This window comes from Crocodylus porosus, unplaced genomic scaffold, assembly GCF_001723895.1.
Source record: "Crocodylus porosus isolate Cpor-Errol unplaced genomic scaffold, CroPor_comp1, whole genome shotgun sequence".
NCBI classification, from domain to species: domain Eukaryota; kingdom Metazoa; phylum Chordata; order Crocodylia; family Crocodylidae; genus Crocodylus; species Crocodylus porosus.
This window is the reverse complement of record NW_017728943.1, coordinates 57392236-57409057: the sequence shown is the minus strand read 5'-3', so window position 1 is coordinate 57409057 and position 16822 is coordinate 57392236. Positions and strand designations below refer to the sequence as shown.

The following is a 16822-nucleotide window of genomic DNA, read 5'->3' as shown; positions in this document are numbered from 1 at the left end:
CCAACTTCCAGGAGAAGTGGTGCAGGCTCCTACCCTGGGGGTGTTTAAGAGGAGGTTAGATGAACATCTTGCTGGGGTTGTTTGACCCCAGTACTCTTTCCTGCCATGGCGGGGGGTTGGACTAGAGATCTACTCAGGTCCCTTCCGATCCTAGAAACTATGAAACTACTGAATGGATGGTAAATTGTTTAATCTCAGCCAACTCCAAGCCAAAACCAAGACCATCCCAACCTCAAATGTTGAGCTCTGGTACACTGATGATGTTGCAGTGTGTGCTCACGTAGAAGCAGATTTTAAGGTAATTGTCAACATCTTTACTGAGGCATACAAGAAAATAGGACTGACTCTTAATATTCAGAAGACTAAGGTCTTCCATCAACAGCATTTCATTTTGAATTTTGTTTTGATTTGAAACTGCTGTTCCTTTTCGTTTCCTCGAAACAGTTTCACTGTTTTGATGCTGCTTCGACGTTCCGCCCATTGGCTATAATGGGGAAGCACAAAACAGCCTATAACTTTGTCATGTCTGGCCTGATCTGGATGAAACTTGTAGGAATGCTAGACCCTTCTGAGGGCATGAAGCCTGCCACGTATCATGGAGATAGGTGCAGGGGTTTCAGGGAAACTCCACCTCGATATCTTGAAAGCAAAAAACTCACTCACATATACATGTTAAGCCACAGTGGGGTCAAAACTGCAGGGATGTTAGCCCATGTGGAGGCCACAAAGCCTGCCAAGTTTCAAGGAGATCGGTGGAGGGGTTTGGGGGAAACTACACCTCAAGCTGCAGACAAGCAAAACTCGTGACATGGGTGACGCTGTGTGCGTTAAGGCACAGCAGGGTGAAAGCTGCAGACTTGCTAGGCCCTGCTGTGGCCACAAAGCATGCCAGCTGTTCAAGGAGATCGGTGCACGGGGAGTCTGGGTTCTGGGGCCCTGCACCTCTAGCTGCTGACAGGCAAAACTCGTGACATGGATGGGTGACACTGTGTGTGTGTTAATGTGTGCCCTCACTCAACTGACACCAAGGCAGAAAGCAGGACAGTTCAAACAATGCTGCCTTTTATGCAGTTTTTCCATCCCTCCCCCAGAGCACTGGGATTGGATGGGACCTCAGGGAAGGATGACAGTCACTGAGCAGTCCTTCTCATCCCCTTCCCCCATCTTCCCCCTCCATCTTCTTAATTTAGTTTCTGTTTCCCTGCAGGCAAGGCCAGCTTGAGCTTCAAAGCTTGAAACATTTAAAAAAATTTGAAACATTTCAACTTGCCTTGTTTCATTTCAAAACTCTCTCTTTCATTTTTATTTCACTTTTTTTGAGCTTGAAATGAGTCGAAACAGCATTGAAACAAAACTGCCGGTGAAATTTTGCACAGCCTTAATGAGCAGTCCCCAGCTTCAGCAATTCAGTTTCAGTCACCATGGCTTGAAATGCTATTGACTGTGATGAGGCCCAGCCCAATGAACTATATGGTAAATCATGAGCCTTTTGGATTTGGACTAAGATCATGTGTAGAGACACCACCCCGGTGCAGAGAGTTCCACTGGACATCCGCTGCCTGGAAGAGGGCCATGATGGTTCTCATCCACAAGAAGGGGGACCCGACCAACCCGGGCAACTGGAGACCCATCGCCCTGTGCTCCACGGTGGCCAAACTGTATGCCAGCTGCCTGGCGGCCCGCATCACCAACTGGGCAGTGACCGGCGGGGCCGTCAGCTGCAGCCAGAAGGGCTTCATGTCAATGGAGGGCTGCTATAAACACAATTTCACCCTCCAGATGGCCCTGGACAATGCCTGGAGGACCAGGAAGCAGTGCGCGGTGGCGTGGCTGGACATCTCCAACGCCTTCAGCTCCATGCCCCACCACCACATCTTTGGCACCCTCCGCGAGCTGGGCTTACCAGACGGCATCGTCGACTCGGTGCAAGAGCTCTACCTTGGATGCACCACGACTGTCCATGCCACCGACGGGGAGACCGCAGAGATCCCCATCCGGTCGGGGGTGAGGCAGGGATGCCCCCTCAGCCCCATCATCTTCAATCTGGCCATGGAACCGCTCCTTCGAACTGTGGCGGGTGGCCCCGGCGGGCTCAACCTGTATGGCCAGAAGCTGAGCATCCTGGCCTACACCAACGACCTGGTCCTCCTGGCCCCCGATGCCGCCCAGCTGCAGCAGATGCTGGACGTGACGTCCGAGGCGGCCAGATGGATGGGCCTGCGCTTTAACGTCACCAAGTGTGCCTCCCTGCACATCGACGGCAGGCAGAAGACCCGCATCCTGGACTCCACCCTCACGGTCCAGGGCCAGGCGATGAGGCACCTGCGCGACGGCGAGGCCTACTGCCACCTGGGGACGTCCCCGGCCACTGGGCTAGGCAGACACCGGAGGAGACCATCACCGGGATCGTGCAGGACACCCACAAGCTGGACTCGTCCCTGCTGGCCCCCTGGCAGAAGATCGACGCGGTGAACACCTTCCTCATCCCCTGTGTCACGTTCGTCCTGAGGGGCTCGGTGGTCCCCAAGACCCCCCTCAAGAAGGCGGACATTGAGATCCGGCGGCTGCTCACGAAGTGGCTGCACCTGCCGCTGCGGGCCAGCAACGAGGTCCTGCACATCCCCTACTGGCAGGGAGGCGCCAACGTGCCCTGCATGGGAGACCTCTGCGACATCGTGGTGGTCACCCACACCTTCCGCCTCCTCACCTGCCCAGACACCACGGTAAGTATCATCGCCACCAGCGCCCTGGAGGAGACCGCCTGCAAGAGGATTGGGCGGCAGCCCACCGGACAAGACTTGGCCACCTTCCTCAGTGGCTCACTGGAGGGCGAGTTCAGCTGGGACGGCGGGGACTTTGCCTCGCTGTGGAGCCGAGCCCGTAACGCCATGCGCCGCCTCGGGAGCCGCATCGGCTGTGCCTGGACCTGGACCGAGGAGCGCTGGGAGCTGGGAGTCTGCCTGCACCCAGCCCTGCACGCCGACCGCATCACTGTGACGCCCTGCACGAGGACCTTCCTGGAGAGGTTCCTGAAGGACGCCGTCCGCAACAAGTATGCCGGCGACCTAAGGGCCAAACCCAACCAGGGCAAGGTCTTCGACGTCACCTCGAAGTGGGACGCTAGCAACCACTTCATGCCCAGTGGGAGCTTCACGCGCTTCGCGGACTGGCGCTTCCTCCACCGTGCCTGCCTCAACTGCCTGCCTCTGAACGGGGCTGTGCACTTTGGCCACCAGGACAAGAGGTGCCGACGGTGTGGCTATGCTGCGGAGACCCTCCCCCAAGTGCTGTGTGGCTGCAAGCCACACACCAAAGCCTGGCAGCTCTGCCACAACGCTGTCCAGGACCGCCTGGCGCGGGCCATCCCGGCCAGGGTGGGGGAGTTCTCCGTGAACTGCACCGTCCTGGGCTGCGAGAGCCAGCTGCGCTCTGACATCGTCGTCACGGACCACGAGGCGAAGAAGATCGTGATCGTGGACATCACCATCTCCTTCGAGAACCGGCGCCAAGCCTTCACTGACGCCCGGGCTCGCAAGCGGGAGAAGTATGCCCCGCTGGCCAACACCCTGAGGGGCCACGGCTACGACATGACGGTGGACGAGCATCGTGGGGATGCTCGGAGCCTGGGACCCCAGCAACAAGAGCATCCTCTGTGCCTGCCACGTCTCCCGCCACTACGCCAAGCTGATGCGCTGCCTCATGGTGTCCGACACCATCCGCTGGTCCCGCGACATCTACGTGGAGCACATCATGGGCCACCGCCAGTACACCGAACCCTCCAGACAAGCCGCTGCTGGACCGGACCTGGAGGACACTGTCGTCTGAACCGCCCTCCCCCCGCTTCGCTTCACGTCGAGAGGATTTCACCGCCACGGACGACCCCGCCCCACCCGAAGAGGACCCCCGCGATCAGACTTTATGGACTGAGACGCTCACTCCGAGCCACTTCCTCCAACATTGTGGACCACTGTAACGGGTGTGTGTGTATCTATCTCCTTTCCCTCTCAGCGTCGCGAACCCCGCCCTCCCCTTCCCACATCCCCCCACCCCCGGGCTTAGTTGGCTAACATTGTATCGTATGTAACCTAGCCGTGTTCCCCTCCTCTCCCCCATCCCTTGATTGTTAGTCCCTCGCTCGGGCACTTTGTATTTCCATCTCAGTTTTGTCATCTTTTTCCTGGATTCCCCATCCAAAACATGTACTATATATAAGTAGGTACTGATGATGTGGGCCCAGAATTGGCAATCAACAGTCTGGGGGTGGTGCCAGATCTCCTGGGCATCCATGGTGTTCTGGGTGGCCTCATCCTCTTCAGCCATATGGAAGTCAATGGCTTAATCTGGAACACTTTCCAGACACAGGGTGCAGCAGGTGGCCCCCCATGGGATAGCTGACTGGTGGCTCAGGGGCAAGAAGAAGTGTCTCATGGTGACCAGCTACCAGATCATGTCCAGATGGCTGTGTATGATGACCTGCAGCCTCCAGTAAGAGTTGCAGGATGTACTGCAGCTCCTGGGTCTGCAGGCTTGTGCATGGGTGGTGGGACACCATGGCTGGGACACAAAGGCATGACAAGGGAGGGCACTCACTCTTGGCCTGTTTTGGAAGCCTCTAGGCAAGATGCCAGGGTGGATCCACAATGAGGTGGCAAGGGGTTCATGCTTGTTTACACCCAGCAGGCAGTCAGGGTTGGCATGAGTGCTCAGCTGTGTTTGGTAGTCTCTGGCAGCCTGGGGAGCCTGCAAGGTACATTGGGAAGAATGCAGGAGTTCCACTCACCTGTAGACTTCCACCAGCTTAGGCTGCCTGAGTGCCCCTGCCTGCAAAGGTGAATGTGCCCCCGATCAAAACTAGAGAAAACCATGTAACTTGGATTGATTTGTCCCCTGACTTTTTGAACATCTGTATATTAGGGGTGTGCAAAATGGGCCATATTCAATTCAGATTCGAATTCAGCCCAAATCGGGGATAGTGATTCCATTAGTTGATTCAGATCATTGCCCCATTTGGGTTTGGCCAAATCCAAATATGGAGATTTGATGCTGATTCAGAGATTCAGAGATTTAGCCATAGACACAGCTTGAAAGGTTTTTTCTACACACCTCCAGGTACCACACATGGCTTATGAATGCTGTGATGGTGGGGCGGATGGACCGTCCCAGAGGAGCATGGGGGGGCCCATGTGCTTGGCAGTAAACACAGAAGTGGACTGGAAGTACTTCCAGTCCACTGCAGAGCACATGGGGGAGCTCCCCCGCGACCCCCCCACCTCAGTGATCGGCCGTGGGAGGACCCTGGGTGCCCCCCCAGGTCCAGGAGGCACCAGTCACAAAGCCAGAGTGCTGGGGAGCCCCCCGCGTTTTCCTCAGTGGACCTGGAAGTGGACTGGAAGTTCTTCTGGTCCATTTCTGAGTCTGCTGCCAAGCACGCTGGGGACCCCCCCATGCTCGTGTGGGATGCTCATCATTCATGAGCCACGCCTGGAACCTCAAGATATGTAGAAAAAAGATTTAAAGCTATGTCTGTGTCTGAGTCATCAAATCTTTCTGAATCTCTCTCAATCAATTCAGAGAGATTAAAGGGTCTCCTGATTCAATTCAGATTTGAAGATTCAGCCACTAAATTGGGCCACATCTTTGCCGAATCGAATCAGCAACCGAAGCTTTCAATGACCCTACTCTATACAGCCTTGGAGAGTATACTTTGGTAATACAACTTATTTGCTTAGTTAGAAACCAGAATGTTATAATTTTTCTTACATTTTTCTATAAATTAGAAGATATCAGGCAATGAATATACAACTCCATGTGGAGCTCTTAGAAACCACCTTTTTAATTTTTATACTATTGTATCTATAGACCACATGTATAAAGCAGAAGATTTCCTTGGTAATGTTCCAAGGACCCAGTTCCCTCTTTGTGACACCAGGGTAGTAGAAACGTGAGCTCTTCAGGGCACTCACAGTGAACATAATTTTCTTTTGCAAATAGGATTACGAGGCATAGTTTCCATCCTTCTATACAAAGCAGGATAACTATATTGCTCCCATTTCATCCATTCATAGGCCTAACCAACAGTCACTTCCCTCTGCAATAGCAGCTTTCATATGATTTCCATGGTAATGTTCTGACTACATGTATGAAGCAGAAAGTTTTCCTTGGTAATGTTATAAAATAGCACTTGTTTTAAAATTAACTTTTCCAAAGCATGATGTTTTTATAAACCATTAGTCAGCTATGTTTCCAACAAAAAGTATCTTTATTATTTTGGAAATAATTTCAGGAATGCTTCTTTATATAAATGCTCATGGCTCACAGATCTGTTGAGAAAGAAAGGCACAGTACCACAACTGAACAATATTTCAAGTGAATTAGAACTGAGTTAACTTGGGATCCACTGGGGTGACTTTCTGAATGGTGCTATTCACAGCACTTTCATTCCTTACTTTAAACTTTCCATTTGCTCATACTTATTCCTCTGGCTTTGCATATCCACTATAGGGAGCTTAGTTTTGCTTTGATATGCAAGTAGAAAGAACACAGCTGTTCAATTTAATGTCTTCCTGAATGTAGTCAATAAAAAACTTGTAACTCTAGATGTTATTGCACTTTTTAAAGACTTCTAAATTACATTAATAGTAGGGCTGTGTGAAATTTCTCTGGCAGTTTCGTTTTGATGCTGTTTCGACTCATTTTGAACCCTTCTTGGGTATCTGCACATGCAGCCCTATTAGGCTGCAGGAAACTTATAAACTCTGCAGTAGGTTAGTACTTGAAAATACAAGTACTATCCTGCTGTGGAGTTTTTTCATGAGCAGCAGTGCGTGTGTAGACACTGACCCAGCTTGCTGGGGAATGAGGGTGCTTCAGTGTTGGGGCTGCCTGCTGGTTATCCCCACACTGGAGCACCCTTGTGCCAGCCCCTCTTCAGTGCATTGATCTGGGTCAGAGCAGCCCTTGGCTAGCAGACTGAACCTCAGGACACCTGGCAGCCAGGGCTGCTCCGATCCACCTCAACATGCTACAGTCCTGGGCGCACATGTAAACGCGGCACCTGGGAGCAGTAAACTCCTTTGCAATATGCAACAGAGTTTATTGCTTTGCCTTAATATGAACATGTAGATGTGCCTAGTAAAGTGTGGACACATGACCATTTTCCTCAAGCTAGCTGCCCATACTAAGTACTACTATAATCCCTAACCACTAAATGGCAAGAGCTGGTTGCATTGATCAGACTTGTTGTGGGATAGGTGGAAGGTCTGAAATTGACTAGAGGAAATGACACATGTCTGGTATGCTTGTGTAACTTACCCGTACAACTTTATCATGGAGTGAAAAGACTTGTACCAGTTAAAGGGTTTATGTTGTATCTACCTTCCCCACTCTGGAATAAAGGAAATTCACTTGATAGTACACATGTTTTATGTCCTCAGTCTGAATTCACATAGGATACAAACACAGACTTGCCAGCACTAATACAGTGGTTTATTAGTATACAGTAGAATGGAGAATAATGCTGAAATGGGAACTGGTTCTCATACTATGACTAATAGATTAGACAACTGCCCTACAAAGAAAATAATGTTTCACCTGAGTCCATCTGTTTCTGTCTTTAACCTTTTTCTCTCAATCACGAGTCCAACAGTGTTTGTGTATCTTTGAGGAGAATGCGGTATCCTGGCAGGTAGGAGAAACATCTGTCCAGACAAAGAAATCGGGGAGATTAGCCACTACATTGTCATTTAGATCTCATTTTCTTTTTCATGTTTCTTTGTTCCCTTCTACTTTTACTCTAATCTTCAATGATATTATGATGTTCCTTGGCAAGTAAGCCCACATTGATATCAGCAATAGAACAGATAATGTTGCAAGCTCTCTCAGTGTGGTGCTTTGTTAATGACAGCCTTTGATTCAGCAGCACTACCTCCACGCGTAGGGAGTTAGTCACCTGTCAGCTTCAACATCACAGTTAGATAAAATCAAAAGTGAAGAGTCAGGCTATTTGAAATTTAAAAAATTTCTTAATTTCTGAGCAATGGTAAGAGAAATTAAGTGAAAGCTTGTTGCTAGCACGAGAAGATTCCTGGATTAATCCTCCATGGGCATTCCTCCAAAAGGGCAAGCATCCGGATCATGAGGAATAGAGTTCTCTCCAGACAGAAGTGATTAGCATGAGGTGCTTAGTATAAGAACGTCCATAATAGTATTTACTATACTGAATTCCACATTAAAATCATCACTTTATTTTATTTTGTAGCAGAGCTGAAGGTTCACTTAAAAGACTTGTTATAATCATAGCTTAAACACACACACACGTGTGTGCGTGCACACACATATAACAACAAACATATATTTACCTCCCCTTCTCTGATAAAGATATCTTTATGGTTTCCATTTTCTATTATCTTCAGGCACATGTCTCCTTCCACTTGATAAAACAACTGTAGCACAGGAAAAGTGAGTTTAGGACACGTATTTCAATACACTTGACATAGCCTGCATATCCCTGGCAAATTCTGTTTATAAAATATATAAGTAAATTTCCTCTGTGATTATCTATGATATGGCCTGGGAATGAGGCTATATTTTCATTGAAACCAACAGGGGATAGACACCTTACCTGTTTGGGCAATTCTGAAAATATTAAATCACTAGGCACTTAAATGTCTTTGAAAATCTGGCCAATAGTTCCCGATTGTGTAATGGGTTACCATTTGAAATTGATGGGACTCCATGTTGAAGTCCATGTTTGGGATAAACTTCTGCAGAATTGGAACCATATTTTGTCCTTTTTTTTACTCTCAACAGACATTCTGGATGCCATCAAACAGAACCTGCATCACAGGAGAGAAGAGACCTAATTTGTTTGGTTTTGACTGTATGTCACTTTCGGAGTCAGTGGGAGCATCTACATGAGATGCTAATGGTGCAGTAGACTAATTATATTATGCATTAGTGCGGCACAAAAAAACCCAGGCGAATGCACTGTAGAATTAGTCTATTGTGCATTAGCGTCACCTAAAAACCATGTGGTTCTAATGTCTAGTAGCACGGATTATGAAGCGTTAAGTTAGTAGCTGTGATTACATGTACTATACTTAATACACTGTAATTACAGTGCTTTAATGAACATTTAGACACACCTAATGATATTCATCTTTTCACTAGCTCTGTTGTTTGTGTTTCATTTCTCTGACTTATCATTTTTTCAGTTAAAAATCCCTTTCATATTTAAAATTTCCTTCAGCCATTCCAGACTTCCAGCTGACCTTCAGGTATCCATGCCTACCTTTTCAGAGATGTTTTACTGATCTTTCTGAAATGGAAGTAAGCCTTTATCTGGACATGCATCTGCTCAATTTTAGTCACCACTACAGTGGCTCTACAACTGTCACAGCTTTTCCCACTGTGTGTGGGTCTTCAAGGGGCTGGGCCCTTAGATTCATGTAAGTCATCAGACCCAGTTTTCTCTTTGTGACACCAGGGTAGTGGCAACTTGATTTGTTCAGGGCACTCACAGTGAACAGGGTTTTTTTTTGCAAATAGGATTATGAGGCACAGTTTCCATCATTCTGTATAAAGCAGGATAACTATATTTCTCCCACTGCATCCATACATAGGCCTAAGCAACAGTCATTTCCCTCTGCAATAGCAGCTTTCATATGCTTTCCATTTATTGTCATCAAAACAGGTGGTTAATTTTGTCCATGGATGGACTTAATGCATGTACTTGATGGTATAATTCTAACTCAATTAATATGAGGTTTGGTTGGCACCTAGATAGATTTTTAATTTTCTTTTCTTTTTGCTACCAATCCTAGCAAAAAAAAAAGTGAAGCCATGAAAGAACATGGAAGAAACACCAAACCAAACCTTTTCTGAATCTGGAAAAAATTGTCTTTTGATTTGGTATGGGTAAGTTCCAAATCAGTTCACACATTTCTAGTAGGTACACAGCTCTAAGGTTTCGAAAGGTACTTTTATGAATCTCAGCTTTGTAGACTTCAAAAGAAAATGGAGCAGTAAAAAGATTCTGCATTAGAATGGTGTTACTGAAAAAAAGCCCCTGTTGATAACTTCACATCAGGGGCATCAAGATTGATAAATTATAACCCATGTCAAACTCACTACTACCTCAATCCATTTTTTAACCTCCTTATACTTCATTTTCCCATTCTTTCTTATCAGCTTTCTTTGCTCTGGTGTCACTGATTGATTGGTTAAAATGCCTGAGCAGCATGTTCATTATAGAGCACCCTGACAAGGCTGACCGCTCATTGTACACCATAAGGTGACTCAAGTGGAGAATTGGGCTATGTGTATCCCTTCAAAAAGAGTAATTTTATCTAAGAATTTATTACTCTGACATTGACAACTACAAAGGCCACACCGTTCATGTCCTGACTGGCAATGCTGGCAATTGAAATTGCACTCTGGTGACCACATTTTATTAGAAACGATGGTGGTCATTAACATAAAAATATAAATAAGGCAAAGAGAAGGATTAGGTCTACCAATGGCCCTTTCCAGGGAATTACTCAGGTAGAATTTCATCCACTGTTTCTAATGCTTCAATTAAAAATAAAGCACGCTCAGTGCCCCAGTTGTAGAATTCTTTTCAGATTCGCAAATTAACAGTCTGCTCACTCTTTTGTAATAATGTATTTCCTCACCCCTGGGCAGTAAGCAAACCCAGTGACTATGCATCACTTTAGCCCTATTTTGAAGATGAAAGTGGGATTTAAGTGACATATGAGTCTTGAGCTGTCCCTCAGCACAAGGGAGAATTTCATCATCTTGTGACCATATGTCATTGTAACTAAACATCTTTCTTGTAAAAAAGGCTGTGAAAGACTGTGAGGCTGCTCACATTGAGTTCAGTGGTGCAGAAGCATGGCTGTAAAGGACTCCTGAGCAACCTTAACTTAGAAATTACTGGGCGCACCTACACGTGCGGTTTACTATACAGCTGACTAATTAGTTCCATAGTAAAGTGTCACTGTCTACACATGTAGGTATTGTATGGCATCCATTCATCAGTGAGTGACAGTGGATATTACATCTACTTGATTAATAGGTAGTGCATTCTCTCTTGTGGCTGTCGAGACCTATGTTAGACTTGCAAGTCCTGCCATAATGGTCACAGGCGTACGTGACATTAAGAGTTACTGTACTGACAGGCTGTTTCCTTTAGTCACATTTCTGTTATAATTTGAGTAATCATTTCTTGTCATGATATTGGACTCCATGATTGAGAAGGGAACACCACTTTGTCCTGTCCATGGCACCCATATTAGGGCACAATAAATTAATTAACTCTGCTGTAGGAATTACTGTTTGGGACAAATACTATCCTACAGAGGAGTAGTTACATGCACTGAAATACACATGTAGGTGGTGACCTGGTTGGCTGGGTCATGAGGGTGCTATAGTGTGGGGACTACCTGCTGGCTAGCCCTGTGTTGCAGCACCCTCATGCCCCAGCCAGCCCCTCTGCAGCACACTGAGCCAGGGCCTGTATTAAAATGATGCTTTTCAAAGTACAGTAAAAGCCGTGTTATCTGGTACTTCATTAACTGCCATGCCAGTCAACAGGGCAAAAACGGAACCAGAAGTCCCACTTCGGGCCACAGTGAATTTCTTGATAAATTTACTGATAAATCAATAAAGTTTACATGTAATCCAATATGACTGTAAATAGGTTTTTATTCTTAGAACTGTTTTCAGGAAAACAATATGGTAGATTATTGCATTTGAGCTTTTCATTCACCTATTAATCATTTGATGATATTGTGAGGCACAAGTGCCAGTAATTATTAAATTCATTACTGTGCTAATTATATATTCTGAATTTCTGTCAAGGCAACTGTCATCTGTTTAATAGCTCAGTGAGTTACTGTCAATACCCATTCCATTTCAATAGCCTTAGCAATATTTAAGAGTAAATAGAGAACTTTATTGTTCTTTGCTGAGCCATTACTGTCTAAATCCTAATACAATTTTCCCAGTTATTGGGTAAAATCAACTCATACTTACACTGCCAGAGAAAAAGTCTTGTAACAGGACAAGTAGCCTGGTTTCACTTTGTGTGTCTTGGAGAAAGGGAATGGCTCCAGAGAACTCACAGAGAAAGAGTCTGTTTAATACCTACCCTGGGACTGGAAGGGTTTCTGTTTCTTGTTTCAGGAGATAACTTGGTGTCCATTCTCAGTAACATGACTGTCAGACAGATTTCTTGTATCTATAGTTCTCATCTCTATAGTCTTTATTTTATATATTTTACAAATTACGCATCAATGAGAGCCTTGCTCAGAGACTCTCCAGTCTAGACAGGCAATATACAGACAAGAGTAGAAAAGAAGGCACACAAAGCTGAGTTCGCAGGTTTGGTGGGTTGGAGGGGAGTGGTTAGAAGTGAAAGGAAGGGAGGAAAGGGCTGTGTAAAGGTCTTCTAGTATTTGTGCCACTATTAAATTTAGTTGTTATTGTTTTCCTAAATCTGGTACGTTTCCTTTTTCTTTTCTCTCTCTCTCTCTCTCCCCCTCCTCCTCCCAACTGTTTTTTATTTTTCTTTTGTTTTAGCTCTTATCTACATGTCACCACTCTCACCCTAATATTGTAAAACCTCTCTTGATTTCTTACGAATTCTTATCTGTTACCCACTTCCCAGAGTTGTTATCTAATCAGAAGTCATTCCCCTAATTTAATCATGTAGTTTAGGGCAGTGGTTTTCAACCTGTGGTCTGCAGACCTATTGGGGCTCTGCTGACTATGTCTAAGAGGTCTGTGAACGATAACTATGATCAATCAAAAGTATATGAATAACCACACGTACAATTCAAACGGCTATGGAGCTCCATTCAAGATTTCCAAGGCGGTCTGCCAATGAAAAAAGGTTGAAAACCACTGGCCTAGGGCTATCCAACTTTTAAACAGCCAGGGACTGTGTAGCCCATAGGCCACATCAGTAAAGGCCATGACCCCTGCCCCACTACACCACACCACACCACACGGTGCACCTCTGCTATACCATGCCATGCAGATGCCTCAGCCCCCAAACCTCAGCTTCCCAACTTCAGGCTTCCCAGCTGCACCATGCTATGCAGGCTCCTTGCCTGCAGGTAATGCCAGCCCTTTAGGCTGCATTGCACTGCCCTCCTGGGGCAGGGGCAGGAAGTGGAAGCCAAAGGAGGGAGAGGAAGATTGAGACCCTGACTGCTGCTACAGTCAAAGGAGCAGCTGAGTGGGAATCTGGGCCACTGTAAATTAACCGCTGATGGGCCATATGTGGCCCACAGGCTGTGAATTGGACAGCCTCACATAGTTTAATACTGAAGTGCTGAATAGCTGCAGTAAAACCCTTAAAATGGTGACAGTTTAGCATTGATCCAGTTCCCTTTCCAGAAGTACACATGAAGCACCTCCTCATCCACCACAGTTCAAAGACCAGCAATAACATCAGTTACCAAAATAGAAAATGACAAAGTATAGTAGTAATGATGATGCTGAGTCACTGTTGAATTTGCAATGTGCTATTCCAAACAGCACACCTCCTCTTGGAGTAAATGGTTTGACTATCTTTTTGCATGAAATAGGTGGCATTTCCCATGGAAGGGGGAACAGGGTCTTAGCTTGAAGTCCATTGTTTCATTCAGTACTGCTTAGCCCCATGTCGTTATGCACTTGCCTCCCATACCCCTCTGCCTGAGAGGGGCTGGTATCCTCCTGTCACCTTGGGATGGGTGTCAAGGCTAATACCTAGTATATACACAGACATGCAGGGTTCAGGAATGAAAGAGGCAAGAAAGATTCAGGATTCAATGTTACTGAATTGATTGAGGAAAATTAACCAATTAGGCTGTGTTCACACATGTGTGGACATTTGGTTCCCTGGGGACAACTAGCAGTGGTGCACCTGGTGCCACTGCTAGTTATCCCCAGGGAAAGCCTCTATCATGTGCCCTCTGGCAGGTGGCAAGTTACCCTGGGTGGGGTAGAGGAGGCTGGGGCCAGCCCAGTGCTGGCCCCAGCAGCCCTATCTGGGGTCCTGGCAGCCTCCTGGGGCTGCAGCAGCCTTGATCCTGCTGTGTAGAACCTGGCTGGCAGCTACAGTGTGGCTCCAGTCAGCCAGGCTTCAGTTTTGAGTGGCACACACTGCCCCCACGTGCACCACTCTGCTTTTTCTGTGGTTTTTTGATCCCTGGATATCTGGAGGTCAAACCGCCCCCCGCGCTGCTCCCTTGCAGTGCAAAGAACAACGGAACATGTGGCATGTGGCACCACAGACATGTCTGCAGTGCCACATACCACAAGGCTGTATTCATCTGGACACATCCTTAGAATCTAAAAGACCCTGCTATATTGGAGACTGCAGGATTTGGCCCAGGGTTGGCATATATAGCATGTACTGTCTTCTCAGATTGTCAAACACTAAATTAATTTGCAAAGCAAATCAAATTATGACATGGAAGTAGCATTTGGGTGTTGTCCAGGCTTCACAGATGACTGAAATATGTGAACAAAGCAAAACATTTTTTCTTTTTCCAGTCAGGATTTTCAGTCATTAAAAATCTGGAATGTAATTGCATAAGAAAGAGAGAGAAAATGTTTTTCTTTGCTTGTGTACTTTAGTCACCTGTAAAACAGCCAAATAAAATCACCTTTGCTCCTTGCTGTGGTCTCGTGCCAAGTGCAGCTTGGTTGCATCAGAGAATATATAGATTTTCAAAATGTTTCCATGCTTAAACTTGGAGGTGATTTGATTTTGAGGTCAAAGCAACTACACAGATGAGTAGGGTTTGCAGGGTGTACCCCTCTTATCTCTGCTTCTATGACAAGAATGCAAAGGGAATCTAATATGTACATATTAAAAGATAAGTATTCAGTAGAGAGATAGAGTTTAGAGGCAAACTCCTCTAAGGTCTGAAGGACAGTTCAGGCTGACAGCTGTACCTCTTTTGGTAAGCTGAATTTTGAAACACCAATATCTATAGAAGTTGTCTGATGGGAAAGAGATAACAAGAAAAAGGATATTACTAAGTGTGGCCAAGGATGGTAGAACAAGAAGTAATGACCTGAAACTAAAAGAAGAAATAATAAAATTATGTGTTAGTAAATTATTTGTTAGCTGCAAAAAGAAAAGATGGTGACTACCAGCCCTAGAGCTGATTCATAGGTTTCACAGATTCATAGACATTAGGGCTGGAAGGGACCTCAGAAGATCATCTAGTCCAGCCCCCTGCCTCAGGAGCAGGAAGTCAGCTGGGGTCATAGGATCCCAGAAAAAAAACATCCAGGTTTCTCTTGAAGGCTTTCAAAGTAAGTTCTTGAACCACCTCCAGCGGCAGGCCACTGCAGAGCTTGGGGGCTTGGACAGTAAAAAAATTCTTCCTCGTGTCCAGCCTGAAATGGTCTTGCAGGAGTTTATAACCGTTCAACCTTGTAATCCCTTGGGGCGCTCTGGTGAACAAACGTTCCCCCAGGTCCTGGTGAACACGCCTTATAAACTTATAGGTGGCCATCAGGTCGCCCCTGAGCCTGCGTTTTTCCAGACTGAAAAGTCCCATGGCTCTCAGCCTAAACCATAAGGTCTGTTTTCCTGACCTCTGATCATGCGCGTGGCTCTCCTCTAGACTCTCTCAAGCTTCTCCACATCCTTTTTGAATTGTGGAGCCCAAAACTGGATGCAGTACTCCAGCTGCAGCCTCACCAAGGCCAAATACAAGGGGAGAACGACGTCCTGGGATTTGCTTGAGAAGCATCTATGGAGACAAGCCAGTGTTTTGCTCGCTTTACTGGCTGCAGCATCACATTGCAGGCTTGCGTTCATCTTGTTGTAAATCCTGACCCCCATGTCCCTCTCTTCCATAGTGCTAGTCAGCATAGCACCGCTGAGCCTATAGACATGCTGCAGGTTTTTCCTCCCAAGGTGGGGAACCTTGCATTTTTCAGTGTTAAACACCATCAGATTCCCATCCACCCATTTACTGAGTCTGTCAAAGTCAGCCTGGATTACCCCCCTATCCTCAGGTGTGGATGCTTTACCCCAAAGTTTGGTATCATCAGTGAACTTGGCCAGTCTGCTTCTGACTCCAATGTCCACATCATTAAATGAAGAGGTTGAACAAAATAGGTCCAAGGACAGAGCCTTGAGGGACCTCACTGGTCACAGGACACCATGACAATTGACTTCTGTCAACCACCACCCTCTGGGCCCAACCACGGAGCCAATTCCACAGCCAGCAGATCATGGTGGACCTAAGGCTGCAGTTGGCCAGTTTTGCCAAAAGGTGATCATGGGATACCAGATCGAAGGCTTTTTTAAAGTTGAGATATATGACGTCAATCTCCCCCCCCTTGTCCAGGTGATAGGTCACCTGGTCATAGAAGGAAATGAGACTGGTCAAAGATGACCTACCCACAACAAACCTGTGCTGGCTGTCCCTCAAGGTGTTGCCATTGGCCACTCTGCTAAGAATGGCCTTGATTTTTTCTAAGACCTTCCCCAGGATAAAGGTCAGGCTGATGGGCCTGTAGTTTGCCGGATCCACTTCCCTCCTTTTCTTGAAGATAGGCAGCACATTGGCCTTCTACCAATCAATGGGCACATCACCAGAGCGCCAGGAGCTCTCGAAGATCCGTGCCAGGGGCTGAGATATGATGCTTGCCAGCTCCTTGAGTACTCTGGCGTGTAAATTGTCCAGGCTGGCTGACTTGAAGGTGTCCAGCCTCTCAAACTGTTCTTTCACAAAATCAGCATTGATGGAGGGCAAGGAACCACCCTCACTTAGGCATCCCTGTCCCGTAATGGGCAGGGGCGTCC

The 16822-nt window shown here is 46.7% G+C and overlaps 1 protein-coding gene across 3 annotated transcripts in view; it reads right to left on the bottom strand.

Annotated features, from left to right (window-relative positions):
• HAAO (3-hydroxyanthranilate 3,4-dioxygenase) overlaps positions 1-16822 on the bottom strand; it is a 66553-nt gene that overhangs the window by 34252 nt on the left and 15479 nt on the right. For all 3 annotated transcript variants that reach the window (XM_019549401.1, XM_019549402.1, XM_019549400.1), the window contains exons 3-4: positions 8358-8441; positions 7591-7697 (exon numbers count right to left, since the gene is read on the bottom strand). In XM_019549401.1, the coding sequence (XP_019404946.1) occupies positions 7591-7697; positions 8358-8441 (191 nt within the window). The remainder of the gene's footprint in view (positions 1-7590; positions 7698-8357; positions 8442-16822) is intronic.